This window comes from Sinohyriopsis cumingii, chromosome 16, assembly GCF_028554795.1.
Source record: "Sinohyriopsis cumingii isolate HCF-2022 chromosome 16, ASM2855479v2, whole genome shotgun sequence".
In the NCBI taxonomy this organism is placed as follows: domain Eukaryota; kingdom Metazoa; phylum Mollusca; class Bivalvia; order Unionida; family Unionidae; genus Sinohyriopsis; species Sinohyriopsis cumingii.
The window spans coordinates 39,541,750-39,561,736 of NC_142976.1; the positions used below are offsets into that span (position 1 = coordinate 39,541,750).

The 19,987-nt window shown below is 35.5% G+C and overlaps 1 protein-coding gene across 1 annotated transcript in view; it reads right to left on the reverse strand.

Annotated features, from left to right (window-relative positions):
- Positions 1-19,987, reverse strand: part of LOC149780259 (uncharacterized) — a 45,657-nt gene that overhangs the window by 25,054 nt on the left and 616 nt on the right. Inside the window, exons 2-3 of the mRNA XM_089937064.1 lie at positions 15,597-16,193; positions 10,355-10,449 (exon numbers count right to left, since the gene is read on the reverse strand). Of these exons, the coding sequence (XP_089793190.1) occupies positions 10,355-10,449; positions 15,597-16,193 (692 nt within the window). The remainder of the gene's footprint in view (positions 1-10,354; positions 10,450-15,596; positions 16,194-19,987) is intronic.

A 19,987-nucleotide genomic window follows, 5' to 3' on the forward strand; every position in this document is an offset into this window, starting at 1 on the left:
GGTTATAGTGATGTCTAGCACTGGGGCATTATGCCATAGACATGTATCATGATGTCCCACCCAGTCACATTATCCTGACACCAGGCCGACCAGTCCTAAAACCAACCTCTTAATGCGGAGTGCCAAGTGAGGCAGTTGTTAGTACCATTTTTATAAGTCTTTATAAGTCTTTGGTATGACTCATCCAGTGTTCAAACCCATGACTTCCCACACCCAAGGTGGAGTCTCTAACTACTAGGCCTTGTTCTATATGATGATGCCCTTCTCCAATATTGGGTTTCATATTTTTAAGTGTGATGGCTGATCTATCTACCGTATTTACCATATATGTTGGGACACCATAAATTAATTCTAAAAGTAACTTTTTTGTGCACTGTATGTTCTGGGACACAGGTTTTAAGTCGTAAGTTGTGAGACACCTTTTAATTCATTTGAAAATTACATGTTGGAAAATGCACTCAAACATAAATTTTATTAAAGAAAACTTTAAAAAAGAAAATGCTGTGAGTATTGTTTATTTACACTTTTCTTCCTAGATGTAAATTTGCTAAGAATGAGAATGAGTTCAACTTTTTCTGTTCTAATTTATGCTTCAACAATTTTTTTATATAAATTAAATGCCAAAGTTTATTTGCTGTTCGTGCTCATTACATGACTTATTTTGGCAAAATAAGTATTAATGAGAACAGTATAAACTATTCACTATAATTAGGTAAAAATATATTCATAGAGAGACAGAGAAAGAGTTAATACCAGTAAATAGTGACGGTACAGATTGACTGATGAGTATACAAATTCCGAAACTGAACATCCTTTATTTACACAGCAGTGATATCTGACATAATTCAAGTACTGCTGAACAAACCTGAATGCAGCTAATATATTTAATTTAAATCCTTCAATCTGTCCACATTGTTAATTGCCTACTCAACCTCCTCAGGCTCAAATCCATCAAATTTGTCCTCTTCACTGTCGCTGCCATCACATTCAGTATCTCTTTTGATATTGTCCTCACATCCATTCAAGTAACTGCTAATTCCACAAACTTTAAATGATTTTCAGTTCAGATCTGGCTTGTCCCAAAGCGATTTGACTGCTTTCACAATCCAGTCCACAACTGTGTGTTTATCTGCTTCTGCTGCTTTATAAAATTTGTCAAGCAACTTGACCAGTTTATTTACACCGACATCTAGTGGCTGTAACTTGGAGGTGCATCCACACGGAATAACTGCAGGCACCGTGTTACCACTTCTCAAAGCCTGTTTTACAGCATCTGTAATATGAACCAGGAATGAATCCATCACTAAAAGAGATCATTCCCTTCCTGTATATTTGAGATATATCTCCTTAATCCACTGCAGCATCACCTCCTCATCAACCCAACCCTTCTCCTGCACACATACGATCCAACCTTTTGGTGCCTGAATATCTTTTAGCTCCCTCACACCACGAAAATTTATCATGGGTTGCAGCACATTACCTGCTGAGGAAACTGCAAGTACTAAGGTCAGATGCTTTTTATCTGCACCAGTCATGTAAATTCTCACACTTTTAATACCTTTCTTTCTGACAGTCTGGGAATGAGATCAAAGTACATAGGAGTTTCATCCATGATAATTATCATCTTGTCTTCAAATCATCTTCTTTTCTTGCCTTTACAAATTCGTTGAATAATTTTATTTTCTCCTCCAAATCTTCTGGGAGACGCCTGGCCATCATTGTCCATGAACAAAGAACGAGGTTGTGTCGCTTTAAAAAACCAGTTACCCAGTTTCTACTGGCTTGAAACTCAATTTCTGGATGTTCACTTGACACATATTCCTTGGCATAAGAACGTATAGTGTCCACACTAAAAGGTATCTGCAGATCGCGTTCGGCGAGAACCCACTTTGCAATTTTTCCTTCTAACTCACTGCCATATGATACTGGTCTCCCACTCTGTGCTAAATGTCCCCATTCATTCTGCTGCTGAGAAAAATCTATTTTTGACCAATTTGCAATGGTTGATTTGGGGATTTTGAAATGTCCTGCTGTTACTTGAATTCCGTGCAATTTTGAGAAATTTACAAACTCCTCTTTTTGCTTTAATGTAAAATGCTTGTAATGCCCTTGCCTGACATTAGGAATACACGATAATATCAAATACCAGTATATTGTGGTATTAAACATACAATACAATAATCGCGATATAACTTTCTTATATCGATACAGTGCGATATTGATGTAAAATTTGAAAAACAAGTAGCAGACGAACTCTATTATTATTATTATTATAAATTTATATTAGCCATTCTTCACTACTTTCTGATTGACAATGTCCTATTGAATTCCAAACCTTTACCTCTGGTAATCAGCTTCAGTAACATTTTTATTTCGCTTCCTGAGAAGTTGCAACATGGGTAATTGGAAGTTACACATCTGTGAAGCTTCATCCTTATGAAGCTTTAACTTCTCTTTGTCAACAAATAAGCACCTTGCTGACATTGATGACTAACTGACATTAACCATGAGCTACAACTATTTCAAGCATGGTTAAGTACAAAATTAAAAAGTGCAATCTGCCATATGGACTCATTTTACATTAAGAAAGAGTAAAAGGGATGGGAAAATTGATGAGGCAATTGCTGTGTGCCGACTACTTGACACTCTTGTTAAGTTTTCTGGTGGAACCACTAATCTAGCATACCACATGAACAAAAACCGTCCTGAGAATTGTGGTAATTACAAGCTGTGTGCCGACTACTTGACACTCTTGTTAAGTTTTCTGGTGGAACCACTAATCTAGCATACCACATGAACAAAAACCGTCCTGAGAATTGTCGTAATTACAAGATGACAGACAACAGATCATTGATCCCTGCCAATCTGATTTCATCATGTGAAGATACTTCCGATCTTTCTAAAACTAAAACGTCACAGCTCATCCAGAGAACCTTACCAGGGCTCACTGGTGTGAAATACCCCTTGCATTTTTCTTGTGCTTTACACATAACTGACAAAGTGTGCAGACTTATGATAAAGGACGTGTCCATACTGAATAGTGAATTCGCCAGAGTTTAGAGACCTTATACATACCCTTGACCCCCGATATAATGTTCCAGGTTGAAAGCAGTTTGCAGAGCTGATCATTTCTCAGAAATATGCTCAAGTCAAGGCAGTGGTAACAGAAGACCTAAGAAATGCTGAGAAGGTTGCATTGACAACAAATGGTTGGATGTCCAGGTCAACGTAATCATATCTGACAGTCACATCAACTCAAACTGATAAAAATTGGAAGCTGATAAACTATGTTCTTCAAACTCGGCCCATGTATGAAGGGCACAGGTGAGAATATAGCTGCTGTGATTCACGAGGCCCTCAAAAAATGGGAAATACAGTCTATCTCCATACCACCTATTGTATCAGACAATGCATCAAACATGGAAAAGGCAGGACTCTTTTAGGATGCAACTTTCACATCAAGTGTTATGCACATACAATTGATTAAGCTGCACAAAAGCGTCTCAAGATCAAATGCATTGAAATTCTGCTCAGCAGCTTTCGTTGAATAGTTGGGTTCTTCCACCGAAGTACATAGGCAGCAGCTAAACTGAGAAGCCAGGCTGAATTGCTGGGTCTAACGGATCATAAGCTTATAGCTGATGTGCCCACTACATGGAACAGTACTTATGACATGATTTCAAGGTTTCTTGAAATGCATTGTGCAGTAATTGCCGTTTTGAGATCCAAAGATCTTGCTAAAATAAAAGAGAAAGATTTGAACACAATGTCAGATGATGACATTTGCCTGGCAGACGAGGTAATGGTTTGTCTAAAACCTCTTAAAGTGGTGACAACCACTCTTTGTGCATAGTCAGTTCCAACCATTTTTTTTGTACCATGCCTCTTCATCACAAACGTACTGACAGCATTTTCCAACACAGCGATGTTGACTCCTAGTAATAGCTCAGATGAAAAGGGCTATGGCTGATGATCTTTGGGATAGATACACTCATCAAGAAGAAACTCTCACCATTGCTGCTGCCTTGGATCCATGTTTTAAAGCCTTACCTTTCCTCAGCGATGCATGAAGGAATGAAATCTTTACCAAAATTTTGCAGAATGCACTTGGGTGATAGTGGGCAGTCAGAACTGCCACCTTTACCACAGCTAACTGAACAGTTATGTGTGTTTGCCAATTTGGCTGCAAAGGATGCTCAACCAGTTTGCAAGAAGCTCAAGTCAGACATTGGTCAGAGTGACATGATAGATAATGGTACCTGTTGTTCTGGCCTGCAAGAATTTCTTGGTGATGTCTACATAACTGGTGTTGAGACTTGAAAAACACAAATGGATGAACTAGAAGAGCTCAAGAACTATAGTGTTTCTGTCGATTCCCTTGGATTTAAATCCTCTTCAATAGTGGAAAAATCCCTAGCAGAGATTTCCTAGATTAGCAAAGCTTGCTAAATCATTATTGTGCATCCCAGCAACAAGTGTCCCTTCTGAGAGGGTGTTCTCCACTGCTGGAGATAAAGTAAACGCACAATGTTCAGCCGTAAAACCAAATCATGTTGATGCTCTTATCTTATTAAAAAAAATATGAAGTTCCATCATGTGATTTTCAAGGCAGTTCAATTTGAACTACACAGGGTAAAGTGACAATGAAGAGACCAATCTGAAGTTTCATGCACTTTATGTTTATCAAAAAGTAAACTACAAACTGTGAACTGTTCAGATAAAAGAATTAAATTGTAACTCTTTATTGCTATGTTAGATTGCAACTATTGTAATGCATTTATTCATTTTCTCTACTGTATGTTAATTATGTAATTAAATAATTTTAAGTATTTTATGCAGTTTGCATTCATTTTATTTCAATAAATTAATAGCAATTTGTAATTCTTTCTTAGATCAATATACTGCAATACTTCCCTTAGTATTAATTACACTCTTCCTCTCTAGCACGCTTTTTTGGTCGACCTATGGGCCTGTTAGGTGAAGCTTTTGGCAACGCAATTTCTTTCCATGTACAAGGCAAGGCCTCTTCACTACTTGAGTATCACACTACAAAACTTAACCATAATGGAAGAAATATATATAATTTTGGTTATTTTGTTTTATTCCCCTTTATATATGCTATGTACGTGATAACAATAACAATAGCAAGGAATCACGTTTTGTATAAATGTGTGAGAAGTTATCCTTTCAAAGTGTTCAATTGTTTCTATTTATTTTCAAAATCCCAGTGAAAACTGGTAGAAAGAAATCAAAGATGTCTTCCTTATGTCGGCCGACTTTGTATACATATGTATATTTTTTTTAAAAAATCTCCACGCTAAAAGGAATCTTAAGTCTGCTTCTGGGGCCAGCTTGCTTTGTAATAAATTAACTTTGTATTTGATATCCTACCGGTAAGTTCAAACGAGTTTATGGCTGTTACATGGTATGTTTATTCAACACCTGGACTTTCATTTATATGCCATCTATAGTCATAATTGACACAAACAGGTTTCGAGTTCTTCAGTGTAAATAGTATACACAGCATTAACTTGCTTTAATAATACTTTTTGTAACTCATGGAATCAAAAAGATTGTCATCTGTACTCACAGTGAATGTATTTCTAATAATGATTTTTGTTTGCGATATATTATCATATTGTTACCCTGGATATAATACTCTTGGTTATTTTTTTTACCTAACACTGTGTCACGCATAAATGGCAGGTGATTTTGAGCAAAGGGATTGATAATTAACACTCTCTCTCATTTGTATGTGATTTCGCTGCATCCAGTTTTCATTCTCATGCCATTCAAACTTTTGAGGAGCATGATTCATTTCTCAATATTCACGTCAATGACCAATGTGTTGTGTTGTCTGACAAAAGTGATAACACTATGGATGCATGCACTACTTATAAGGAGTTTGTGGATATATTTTTCCTTTAATAAAATGCTAATGTCGACCAAAAAAGTGAATACATGATAACAGTATGGTTAGTTTCTTTCATTTTATTATCGAAAAAGCATTTTATTTATCTATTTTATTGTAACATGCGATGTGGCTGGTTGCGGCAGGGGGCGGGGGGCAAATCAAACACAATTTATTTCTTTTCCTAAGTTTTTGGACACATGATATAAGTTTAAAAAAATTCACCATAAGTTCTGGGATATGAAAACAAATTTATTGTGTCCCAACATATGCGGTAAATATGGTAATCTTTCTCTAACATTTATGCCAATAGTACAGAATAATTTTCCCAGATTATATGACATCATATTTCTGTCATGTCTGGAATACAAACAGGTCATCAGATTTAAGATTCACAATGTTTTTAATGTGATGCGTGAATCTGAAATGATGACGTAATTTGTTTTGAGAGGTTTCAATGTTGAGGAACCGGAATTTGTTTGCCAGAGAAGATGCTTGGACTGTCAAAAATAAAATAGCTGAAGTCTTCTGTCAACATGAGACTTTTCTGGCAAATTAAATGTATTGTAGTACTTTTCACTGATGTAATCATAATAATTTAAACCTGATATCTACTGAATCATTGCTCATCTTACCTCTTGATACTATTATCAGATGTCTAATGTTAGTGGAGATTTGACATTAACACATGGAATAGATGGAAATGTCATGATCATTACTTTCATTGTATCCATGAACAGAGAGATAGGTTCCATTTCAACATAATGATACAATATCCGCATTGACCCTGATCTTTGGTCTTTTCATCCCGAATCAATTCTTCCGTACTCCAAGTGCAAGCAATCCACAAACTGTACATAGTGGACTAGAGTTAATGTTTGGAAACCAAACTGGTAATGGATGGATGATACTGTAATGCAGTATGGTCCACCTTATGGCATGCATATAAAAACATGGAAATAGTGGTATTAATTAGTTGTAAATAGCAAAAGTAACATCTTCCTATTTGCCCAATATGATTACCTTGAACAGTATAAGAAATATGTTCTGAACATAAAAAGGCTTACTAAAAGACATAAACTTAGCAATATTTATATCCTACTTACCATGTATGTGATACAAATATTTAATGCAGAAACTAAGTAAGGTACTTCTACACAACTTCCTTATCATGTGTACCAAGAATGACTGAAACACCTTGAGTAGTCTGAGAACTATGAACATGCATACTGACAGACTGTGATATATATATATATATATATATATTCCCCACCCTCATCACATAATACATATGAAGGCAATAATGACCTTAAATTATTACAGGTATCTCCAGAATGGGGATAAGGTATGGTTTGTCAAAGCTGTTCATATAACGATAAAAATAGATGTTCTTATCATCAGACAAAATTATACACCCTCATTTGGAGTAATTAACAGAATGAAGAAAGAAACAAGCAACTATAACAAATTAATCACTTTTAGGATTTCAGTTTATAGTCTGATACAGCAAATTTCTTGCATCACTGTCTTTTGTAAAAGATGGTAGCCTTCATAGGTTACTATTGAAAGCAATTAACAAATATTGAGGTACAGGTCCTTACTTCCTACTTTTACAGGAAGAAATATGAAGTAAACTTGTTAACATTTACAAGATGTCAGCCGTCAAGTTTCAAATGTAAATTTTTGGTGAGAATCTCATAGACTGATACCTTATAAGAAAGGAAAAAAATTAATTAAATTACTGTAGGATCATCAATTTTCGTGGGTGACAAATTTTCATAGTTTTAGTTGTTTGCCCCGAACCACAAATTTAAATCCCCAGTGATAAATAAACCACACTGAATGATGCCCCCCCCCCCTTTTCTTACAGTGTTTCATTCTCAGAGATTAACACAGCTACCAGTATTTGATAAATAAAGGTCAATACTGTAATCTGGTAATTAAATATTAGCTTTTACATGTGTGTATTTTTTTTTAACCTTCTGAAACAAGAATTATAAATTATGTTATATTGTTTCAATGCACAAGTTCGATAAGGTATCCAACAGCTGTAATTTTACACTCACTGACTTAAACCACTATGTGAGGTAAGTAAGGATAAAAAGAAAATAGAGAAAAAGCTTAAGGTATTCAAACAACAATAGTAATAATGAAAATGAAAAAATATAATACAAAATAACAGTATATGAAAATTAAATTTAATACTTATTGAAATTGATCCTTCGAGTACAACTGTTGTAGAAATGTTTAAATCCTTCTAAAAGCATATTTCATTGTATCCAAGCATTTTTAATCCAATAGAACAACTATTTCTTGAAACACTATTATTAATGAAACACTACTTATAAACACTAATTACAGCATTGTATTAAAGCTCACACTTCACAGATCTTTGGACAATGCCAATGTATCAACATTGTGTCAATCAAGTCACATGGTACTCACAAATGCTTCCCAAGTAAATAATCCCCAAATTGCCAAATTAAACAAGTCCAGCTTGCTCAAAACCACTGATAATTAGGTACTATCGTTCACTCATTGTCGCATGAGCTGCAATTATTCATCCAGCATGAACTGGCTTGATTAATGAGGTTGCAAGGTTTACTAATAATATGCACTGGTTGTCACCAGTAACATCTTTTTCCATAATGGTGTCCATCACCTGTTTAGCATACCATTCGTGTAAGTGTGACTTTAATTCTTTCTACTCTTTATTTACTGTCAAGTCTAGTGGTTGAAGTCAGTCTGTACAAGAGGCAGACACAAACATTAGCTGCATGGTAAGCATGTGCCTGCGACGTGTTCGCAGCTTCTGACAGGTTAGAAAGCCCAGGAGCTGAAGGGGGGGCATCTAAGTTAAAGTTTACCACTCTTAAGCCAATGAGTTAATGCCATGATCAGCAGAAAGTACTAATGGTTCAACAAGATGGACAGTGGTTTAAGTAAGAGATCATTCATATGGACTTTAATAACCAACTGGCCTAGTCTTGATGTCTGCATCGGCTTCCTTTGATGTTGAGCACTCAAACGAAAACATGGCGAAAGTGATTAACCTTGACTGGCGTTTTATTCATGTTCACAGAGATGGAAGTATTGTTTTAGTGTTGTTAGCTGCTTCTTCTTCGATTGATGTCATTCACTTGGTCGAAAACATGGTGTAAGTATTGAACTTGTCGGGTCTTTGATTTGTGCTCATACAGGTGGTAGTATTGCTTTAAAACATTAAAGTGACCGCTGTTTGTGTCGGCAAAATTTTATTCTTTTATATTCTTTATTTTGGGTATTTGTAGAGGTTAAACCATGAAATGAAATACCTACTATTATGCAAACTTTGACAGGCAAAACCACGAATCTAAGTACCTAAAAAATGTCTTTTTTAAAATACAAAACCACAAAAATTGAGCCCAACAAAAATAAATGATACTACGGTATTATACAAATGGATAAGAAGTACGAAAATTATTGTACATACTGCTTTACATTGCTCTTTGAACAGAAAATAGACAAGAATTGATAATGTACTCAGAATAGTGAAGCACCCAATGGCAAGAAAAGGGTGGCGGTGGGGGGTGTCAGTGAAAGCGGAGAAAAGCAAAGTCACTGTCAATGAGGCAGTTATTTTGCCTCAATTACCCCCTAGTGTGATAGTGTGCACTTAAGAGAAATGGCTGGCCTGCTTCAAATATTTAAGATGATGAATGGAACAACTTGAAGAAGAATCTATCTATAATAGACTAACACAAATTAGGCAAAAGAAGTGAGACAACCCTAAAAAGCAAGGTCATTCTCATGCTGTATGGTGACAACCTGGAATAAATTGCTAAACAGTGTTTTTAATCTGAGTACAAATGATGGATATGAGTATACTAAACACCTATAGTCTTGTGAGGGAAAGCCCTGGCAAGAATGACTTAGATGAAATATATTATAGCGCAACAGACATATATTAGAGCTTCAGGTCCTTTTATGCCTGAGGTAACTTATTTAACCCTATCAGTTATTTTGTTACTGAAAATGCTTTAGACTGGTCCTTTTTAAGTCAAGACAGCTTCTTTTATTTCTAAAAAGACAAATTATAAAGGTGAAACTTAGTCATTTCAACCTTACTCTATCAAATGCATGCAAGAAAAGTGATACAGATGATTCAAAATATGGCAGCCACTAAAACCATCTGACATTTTACAAAAATGTTTTGCCTGCTCTTCATTTCCATTGCAGAATTAGCCAACAGTTTAATAACAGAGGTGAAGATCAAGGATCTATTATATTAATCCCTATTCATATCTTTTGTGATCTTTACATAAAACTACCGAAAAACTGAAACTATATAACTGTATCGTTATAGAAAGACCTGTGACACAACTATATCTGAGATAAATTGATTGTTTCTAGTTATCTATCAGGAAATGGTTCTGAAGAAGGCTGAAAACACTTTGCACTTACCTTCTCACAATACTCTTGCCCCAGTAATTGTTCTCAAACAACATGTTGTCATGATACAGGTCATAAGGATGAGCAGTCTTAAATATTTCTGGGTACTGAAAAGGGAGTTTAAAATATGAGAACCATCACAGGTAATTGTTTCCAGTTAACCACTTCTCCAAAATATAGGTTGATAAAGCAAGCAAAAACAAGAGACCCAAATGGGACCCAGAATGCTTAGCTATCTGACATTACCTAATAGCCAAAGCAAGAGAAGATGGCAATGAAATCTGGGTCAGTAAGGTGTTTCAGATATAATTTTCTTCCAATGTTGTTGACAGCCTATGTGATGAGAATGAGTTTTCAGGTTGACATATCTTTGGCATCTGCATCCATATTTAATGGCACATCAGCATAATTTGTCAAGTACTGAAAGGCCTTGTAACAGGATGCTATCTGTGAAAATTGGTCCAACGTATCAGTATTCCTTCGATAAAGCTGTTGGTTTTGATATGTTCTTCAAGTTTTTGTAATGTAGCCATATTTTACAGTAGATCAACATTAGCTTTATAAAAGACTAGGTTCTGTTTACCCTATATATGATGCAAACATGTCCTTTTTGGGAAAGAGTATGCATGCATCACCCAAGATACTTTCTGTAAGCTGGTAGCTGTGGCTAATAATTAAATGGTGTATAAACACCAAGCTGGTTCACCAATATTCAGAGAAAACAATACCAGCTGCATTATACAAGAAGTACATTTACCAGAGATAGATAATTCAGTTCTTAATCATCTATGCATAAACTGTCTTTATGAGAAATTGTGAGAGGAAAACTATGAGAAATGAACTCTACAATCAAACATATTTTTCAAAAAAACTTGTCAATCATAAATCCTCTGTAGGAAACTATGCCAATTGCCTTAACTCATTAACCACTGGCACATCGTTTACGCATCAAGATGTAGTAGCCTACTTCCGAGCTTTGTAACGTCAAGGACATTTAAGATACACTAAAGTGGGTGGTATTATAGAAGGTAGACAGATGTAGCCCTACAATGATACCAAAAAATCTAGACTTTCTAGTTGCACTACAACACAGAGAGGGACAAACATCATTTTTTTTGGACCTGATTTGCCATAGTTGGAATTGGATTTTGTGTCCAGACTTTTTGGCCTCAGCTCTAAGGCAAACCACCCTGAACTGCACACAGACAGGCAAATCTTCGTAAACAGTAGGATAAGATAGGCATTTGGAATAAACTCCAACTTTTAACCTTCTGCTCATGCACAAGCAAAATTGCTTGTGAGTCGATATATTAGGATGAATTCAGAAATAGTACCCAAAATGCGTTTCCTACTCGCATTTCAGACGGAAATAACAAAAACCTCAGAGGTTAATGAGTTAATGGGTGCAATGTGATGATGTCAATGAATTTGAATATTCCTTGTGCATTTAATCATGTGTGCATCGGCATTGCAAATAAATTACAAAATTAGCCATTCCTTGACAATTTGTAAATAATTTCCAAAACCCTTATTTATACATATAATGGTAGTGTGTATGTGCCTATTAGGACAGTGTACTTATTAGATTTAATATAGTAAGAACTCCTTGGAAACTGTATTATACACAGCAAAATTCCTTCAGAGAATTTAAAGATACTTAACTAATGAGAGAGAGAGATTAATGTACTGACACAATGACTTGGGCCATGACTGCAGATATTGGTGGAATATGTGTATGTAAAATATGACAAGTGGATAAAAGGTTGTCAGGATACTGTTTTATACCCCCAACTCCATTTAAGCATAAAATATTATACAGTTTAATACACCATCATATATGGAAATACTGTCAACCATTTACCTCTCTTTTGTTAACATTCTATAACTTTAAGATTTTGTCTACAAAGTTTCAATCTTGCATATGAACAATGAATTTGAGCCATGTCAGGCAAGTAATATCAAGCTTCATCCAAAGCATGGTTTTATGCACAAAAAAACACTTGAATGACTGGAATGTACATTTACTTTCATATGCACATTTTAATGGGACACAATGGCTGTCTTATCCTATAACTGACAAATCACAGAGCCGCATGCATGCACACACACATCTGAACATAATGAACAATATTTGCCCCTATTTTTAATGAATCCTGACAACCAAAATTTAGCCTCGGATTTGGGAGGTCGTGGGTTCGATCCCCAGCCGAGTCATACCAAAGACTTACAAAAATGGTCATAACATCTGCTTCACTTGGCGCTCAGCAGTAAGAGGTTAGTGTTAGGACTGGTCGGCCTGGTGTCAAGATAACATGACTGGGTGAGACATCATGCTACATGTCTGCGGCATGATGCTCCTGTACTAGACATCACGTAAACTGCCACACTACAGACATCATAGCAATATGACTGGAAAATTGTTAAAGCTACATTAAAAATCCAAATCACACACACACACCAAAATTTATAACAATAATGAAAATAATGTAAAGTGTTTGATTTTCTTAAAGACCAGTCATGTCAACCAAAGCCCATCAGTCACTGGAAAGAGATAGGTACATGCTACATATGAATTATTATTATGGGTGTTAACATAGCCACTGATCTGTATCAAGTGAAACCATGATGACTCGGTAGTCAAAGCTTTAGCCTCATGATTGGAAGTGCACGGGTTCAATTCCCACCAGTGGATCAGCCTGGTTCTGCAAGAGCCCTTAGGTAGGGTTCCTTACTCCGCTTTCTTCATCATGATCTAATCTTTAGTGCTGCTTTAAGTAATTTACAAACATATTATCAAATGAGGTGTAATAAGAAAACACCTAGTGGTAACTCGGGTCATGTACAATATAGTACATATGCGTAGAACTAAAGCATTGTCGAACTCCACCTATCTACCAACAATTGTCAGTCATTGCATACTTATTTGAAATTCCAATCAGTTGCTAGATGGTCATACATCCTGGTAACTTGCACTGTGTAACAAGCAGAACTTCAATGTCCCATTATAATATACATTTTTCATCCAAACTTTGCAAGACATTATTACTATTAACCAAATCTGTCTCTCATTAAATGACAACAATAAAAAAAGAAATATCAAAAAGAAAAAAACCTAGCTAAAGGGACTTATAGAAAATTGGTTCAGATAATTTGTCAATTAGCCTACCTCTACAATCAATTAACAGACATGTGGTTAATTAAGTTCAAATATTTATCTACTGACCATGCTGAGGTAGTCTTAGTACCAATCAGATCACAATAAGGAGAATGTTTGCTTGACAACACTCAAATCCAAATGGGATTAAAGGAGCAACCTACACCCTCTGATAGTGGGCCTCAGCCTTCAAATAATGTGAATATACAATATTTGTTATTTTTGGGGTTTGTCTCTTTTTTTTAATCTTTATAGAAAAAAAATTAGACATTGCAGAGCTGATGTTGGTGGCAATTGCAGTTCAACAATGTGTTTAGGTTTCATTTCGAAACCCACAGTTCCAAAAATGGTGAAACATAGTTCAGTGGGACCCTTGCTATACAACAGCTACTTCTGTTATCTTGAACTGAGCTACAGCCCTTCTCATTATGGTCTTTAAATAAGAACTAAGAAATACAATTCAACAATATAATACACATTTTTTTACAGTGAAAGAAGTACGCAGTAATTTTGAATGGGGCCAGTCGATAATGAGAAGGCTGAATCTAATAGCAATGTACTTCATAAAACTTAGTACATTATATTACTTAAATAATATCTTTGAAACAAATTGAACACTTTCATCAAGAAAATTATTCACAATGACACAGCTAAAAAGTGCTGGCATCTGATGGTAAAAGCCTCACAATGAATACATGAATCTTCATTATAACAAGAACTTTTGAATATACCTAATAGCACATTTTTGGTAAATATATATCAGTTCTTAAAGATATATGGAATACAAATTTTTCTTCCATGTATATGTATACATGGGTAGTACAACAACAAAACATGCCACTTATTTATGGAATGCTGCTGCAGACCATTTGATATGTTTTGCTATGTATGACATCGTCATCATTTCCCATTTAAAATACAGTAAATGCCCATGTTGCAATCAAAACTGTTCTACTAAGTACCAAGTAGATACATTTGTAAACTTATAAAAACATGAAGTGGAGCTGATTTTAGTCAAAAGTGAACCTGGACTTTTTAAAGGACCTGAAGCAAGAATGTTTTTTGTCAAACTTGGGAATATGTCAAGCCCAGCGACCAGTAACTGCCTAATGCCTGGACTGACAACAAAGATTTGACAGATAAACCCGCCTCAGATTTATCTAGACATGATTGATGCTCTTTCCTGTCAGGAAGGTGAAACATACTTATATTAATTACTAGAACTCTACTTACCTTGAGCGGGTACTGCTTAACCCTGCTGTGAAGGTGTTACTTACTCTCAATAAGCAGGTGAAGCTCATATGTGCCAGGAAAGTGCACTTGCTCTCCTTAAGGGTAAAGAGTATCCCCCTCTGTTGGGTGTGGCTATGGAACCAGACTGGGATTATGTTCTTTTCAAGTTGGGATCTCCAACTGAATGGAGGTGGGAACATTACCTTGGGCATGAGACTTAGCATCCCAGAAAAAGAAAGTAATGCAAGCGTAGCAGGTTCTGTATTACTGTTATTAAATTGCCTATTAAAAATACATTTTGTAAATTTCTAAGGGTTAAATTTTCTATAATATTTGGAGGCAAGAGAATATTAAATGGTTCTAAATGCAACATCAGTAATTTTATCCATTACATACAAGCCATGTCAATGCTGATTTTTTAAAATATTTTCTGTATACAAGTACCAATTTATGTACTAACTGAATGTATACAAAGAGCTTGCTACCAAGAAATGAAACACATTCTAGGCCAAATCAAGGGAAATAAATCCCTAAAGGAAGCAACAATACTTATTGAAATGGTTGATCCTTACCATTAGAAACCAATCCAGGAGGCAAAATCTTTACATCAGTGGTCAAAATGGGGAAGCACAGGTAAGGTGTTATCAAACACAGACTTCTACTTGAAATTTTACCTTAATAATTGTTATTTTCACTCCCAATTAGCTTCGTAACTCAATTAAGATTAAGAACCCGATTTTATTTATCTATAATAAAAATCCTGAGAGAAATCATTAGAGCAAGAAAAGGTGACAGAAGGAGAAAGTGAGAATTGGGGGGGGTCACTACATTGGGGTCAATTACACCATAAGTATTGATGAATATTACCACTTCAATCAGAGCTGCTTTCATTTTTTCCAGCTGCTCTACTGAAGGTTTTCCATCATGGTTTTGCAAGGGTACACTTCCAACTGATTTACAACTCATAGTCTTGGTGCAAAAATTAGAATGTCTTGAACATAAAACAGCTGGCAACATGGACTCAGTTTGTCTCACTGTAGCTGTATGAACATCACAATGTTTCAAAATGGTGACAGGGTGTTGTTCTCTCTTTATTATATCCAAATTCTCCTGCAACTTTTTGTGATGGAGTAAGCTATAAGAACAATCTTCCCTAATATGTATGTCATCTGTTACATATCCAGCTGGATGTAAAAAGTCTGTTAGACAACTTCGAGGTTGCATCGGTTCTTTTACTGGTCCAATAGAATTCTTTGTGTCCTTGAATGTACTTAGTGAATTTAAAAAGCTGGAATTGTCAGTAAACTTTAAAAGTGCCAATTCTGGTTCTTCCCACTTCAATAAATTCTTTGTTCTATGTCTTGATTGTGTAAACTCTGCCCAAGATAAAGACTCCTCAGCAAAGATCTTATTGTGGCCATCTGCACATAATATAACAGCCTGGAGTCTTTCTGGTATACCAAACTGAAAAGTAGAAAAACAACAACCATTAGAATCCGTAAACAAACAACAACATATATTCATGTTAATATGATAAATAACTGCTTGACATACATGGTATTTGATATTTGCTAATCATTCTTTCTGGTAGTATTATAAATGTACAAGAAATTAAAAAAAAACTTACATAGATCAAAGAACTGTAACACCTCTTATCATGTGGTTTTAATGATGACGTGGCATCTAGCTGTGCTTGCTCATAAAGTTTCAACAATACCTAAGGCAAATCATCTTGAATTCACAAAGTTACTTAGCTGAACATAGCTAAAACCACTGCTAACAAAATCTTTAATTCTGAATTTAAATTTTAGCTTTCTGATAGTACACTTCCCAGTAATAAGGACTGATATGCTTCAGCTACATTCTTGACAGAAAATACAAACAAATTAGACTCTTGGATTCAAATTCTGACAAGCAAACTATGTATACTCCAATGCTGTAATATTGCGGGCCCCATATTATTGCGAAACACAGTATCTCCTGAGGAATTTTGAATATGCTATTCCTAGCGGCTGTTCACCTATGTAACATTGCTGCCAAGAGGTACACAAATCTGTCTGTTTCATCAAACATATCAACATTTTTGGTAAGTCTGCATTGAAAAACCCAGAACCTCACGTTTTGGTACAGTGCAAGCAATTTTATTGATCATCATGTACAAAAGTACTATCAAACTTATTATTTCTACATTAGTCTTGATTACGAAATATACTCAGTGTGCCATCTGCAGTTTGATGCTTATAGGATTTATATGGGTGGTGACGTACAGGCCCCAAGAAGCCTGTTCATGTAATTTCATTCTATTGTAGTCAATAAGAAACAAAACTGACAAAACATAGCCAATGATCCCATGCATCATTCATTTATTTTTCAATAACAATAATAATATATTTTTTAGTATTCATCTATATATATATACACATACATATATATATACAGAGATCTCGGAAACGCTTAATTACAAGTATTTGGATGCCAATTTTTGATCTGGGACACAGAAAATCACTGAGGCGGGAGTTCTCCGTACGCATGTAATAGGCGTGCTGCAAAATTCAAAGACTTGCCAGTCCTGCTTCAGCCACCCGTTTTGTGGGAAAATGTGTTGATCAATTAGCTGTGCTGATATTTACAATTACAGAATTCAGTGACTGAAAGACCCCTTGATGTACATACATGTTGCCATTATAAGAGTACATCAAAATGAACATTATGCAATAGCTGGGCGGCCAGTTCAAAGGCTTTAACTGGCGGCCGGGTGGGAAAATGTACTGATATTTATAATGATTGAATTCAGAGTCAGAAAGACACAGAGATGTACATGTGGTCATCTATAAAAGTACATCAAATAAACAACTTTAGCTTTCGTTACTGTGTTCATTTCCGAATGTATCGGAATAAGTAGTGCACGAGAATCAAGACATGTTGAGACTTAGACAAAATGACATTCGCAAATTTGGATAAGTATTTTGGGGTTAAACGGCAAACTTACAAAGATTGTAACAAGATTCAGAAGAGAGCTAAAGCTGTTAGAATTGATAGTTCGATTAGGACAGGAGCTAAGTGTATGAAAGTGTGTGATGCCTAGTTTAGTGTTTGGAATAAATCCTTACTTGGATTGACAAAATTCAGTATCACTCTGATTGATGAACATGAGCTATTTAATTAGTTTGAAACTGTAAGTGAACCGGTAGGCCTAACGGGAAATAATTTACTTCACTAAGTCTGGGATGTACAAGTTTATTAGATTGTTTTCGAAAATCATCAGGCAAATATTTTCAGAAAAATATACAAATCATTGAAAACAAAGCCAAGGTATTATTTTATTAAAGATTTAACTTTAAACTGCAAATTATGTAGGTCATAAACGTAGAGGACAATGTTGTGTTGTGGAATTCACGAGATGAGCTTTAGAGTCTAAGCTGTTTTCTGACTTGACACGTATTTGTGAAAATACGGGGAAAAAAAAGCAAATCAGATACTATTTAACCATTGCCTAAAATTACTACAAGGATGAAGACAAATAAATAAACCATAAATTTGCAATCCTGTCAATGGACTATTGTAATGAAGCTATATTAAAGTGAGTGATTACATTAAGGAAACTTCTCCATTTAAAAATAGTTACACTCACGTCTGTGTTGATTCTGTAGGAAAGAAGGGACTGCAACTTTTGATGGTGAGACTCCTATTTTTACCAAAATGGGAGTCCTGTACTCCTTGTTTTAAAATCCTAGCGATATATATATATATATATATATATATATATATATATATATATATATATATATATATATATATATAATTACGAAGTTATATTCTTGATGTCTTTTAGAATCAACAATTAAAGGCAACAGTATAATTCTACAGATTTACAGAGTGCTTTAATGCATCTCTTGAAGGCATGTCTGTATATCATGCAGCTAGGCAATTTTGTGTGCCAGAGTCAATCCATAGAGATAGGACAAGAGGAAATGCATCCCTTGATGCCAACCCAGGTCTGGAGAGAATTTTCAGTGAAAAGCGTCAACTGGTAAATCATCTCAAGTTTATAGTGAGATCAGATATGGAAACACCAAATAAAATGTCCAGCACAAGATCCATCGCTGGGTGTGGCAACGCAATTTGAAACCACATCCTGCCATACTTTATCTTCCCTGGGAAGAAGTGGAATGGTCAATTTCTAGAAGGTGCTCCATGTTCAGTTGGTGATGCCAAATAATGGTTGGTCCAATTCTGTCATATTTCACAATTACATTACCACACACTTTACAAACATGGTTTAATAGGTGATGGAAATAACTCACAGCCAACCTTCATTGTAAGATCATAAGTTTCACATATCTTTAAGTCTGCTTGACTGGGCATAGAAAAATAAGGTGATTCTTTTTGTTCTGCCCCCTCATACAAGCCATATCACTCAGCCTCTAGACATTGGTATATTTGGACCCTTCAAATCAATGTACAATAGTTGTTGTTGTTGTTGTTGTTGTTGTTGTAGGGCTTAACGCCATTTTTCAGCACAAGATAGGCTATACATGGCAGCCAGTATTAATGGTGGAGGAAGAACCCGGAAAACCCCCGGAAAGAACCACCGACCCACGAGAAGCTACTGGCAAGCTTTCTCACATAACCACATTAGCCGAATCCGAGACTCGAACCGACGCAGTCATATCACTATGATGTCTGCAGTGTGGCAGTTTATATTGATGTCTAGCACTTGGGCATCATGCTGCAGACATGTAGCATGATGTCCCACCCAGTCACATTATCCTGACACCAGGCCAACCAGTCCTAATACTAACCTCTTAATGATGAGTGCAGATGTTAGTACCATTTTTGTAATTCTTTGGTATAACTCGGCCTGGGTTCGAAACCAATGACATCCCACTTCCGAGTGGAAGCTCTAACCACTAGGCCACCGGAGCGGTGAAAACTGCATTGAAATAATTAAATGACCTAGAACTATATTACAATTAGGTTACTGATGTATCATTTACTTATGACTGATTAGCTTTTTACCCATCACATTTTGTTTTTATATTTTCCTAACAAGAATGACCAAATAAAAGGACAAGTGGATACAACCATGCTGAATGCCTTAAATTTGTTGAACATTTAAGATTTGACAATTTTCCACACTATCATTCATTTCAACAATACCTTGAGGACAGATTAATTAAAAACAATTACCAAACTTCCACTGTTAATGGCGGAATCATTATTAGAACTGTAAACTACAATGCATGGAGAGATGGTTA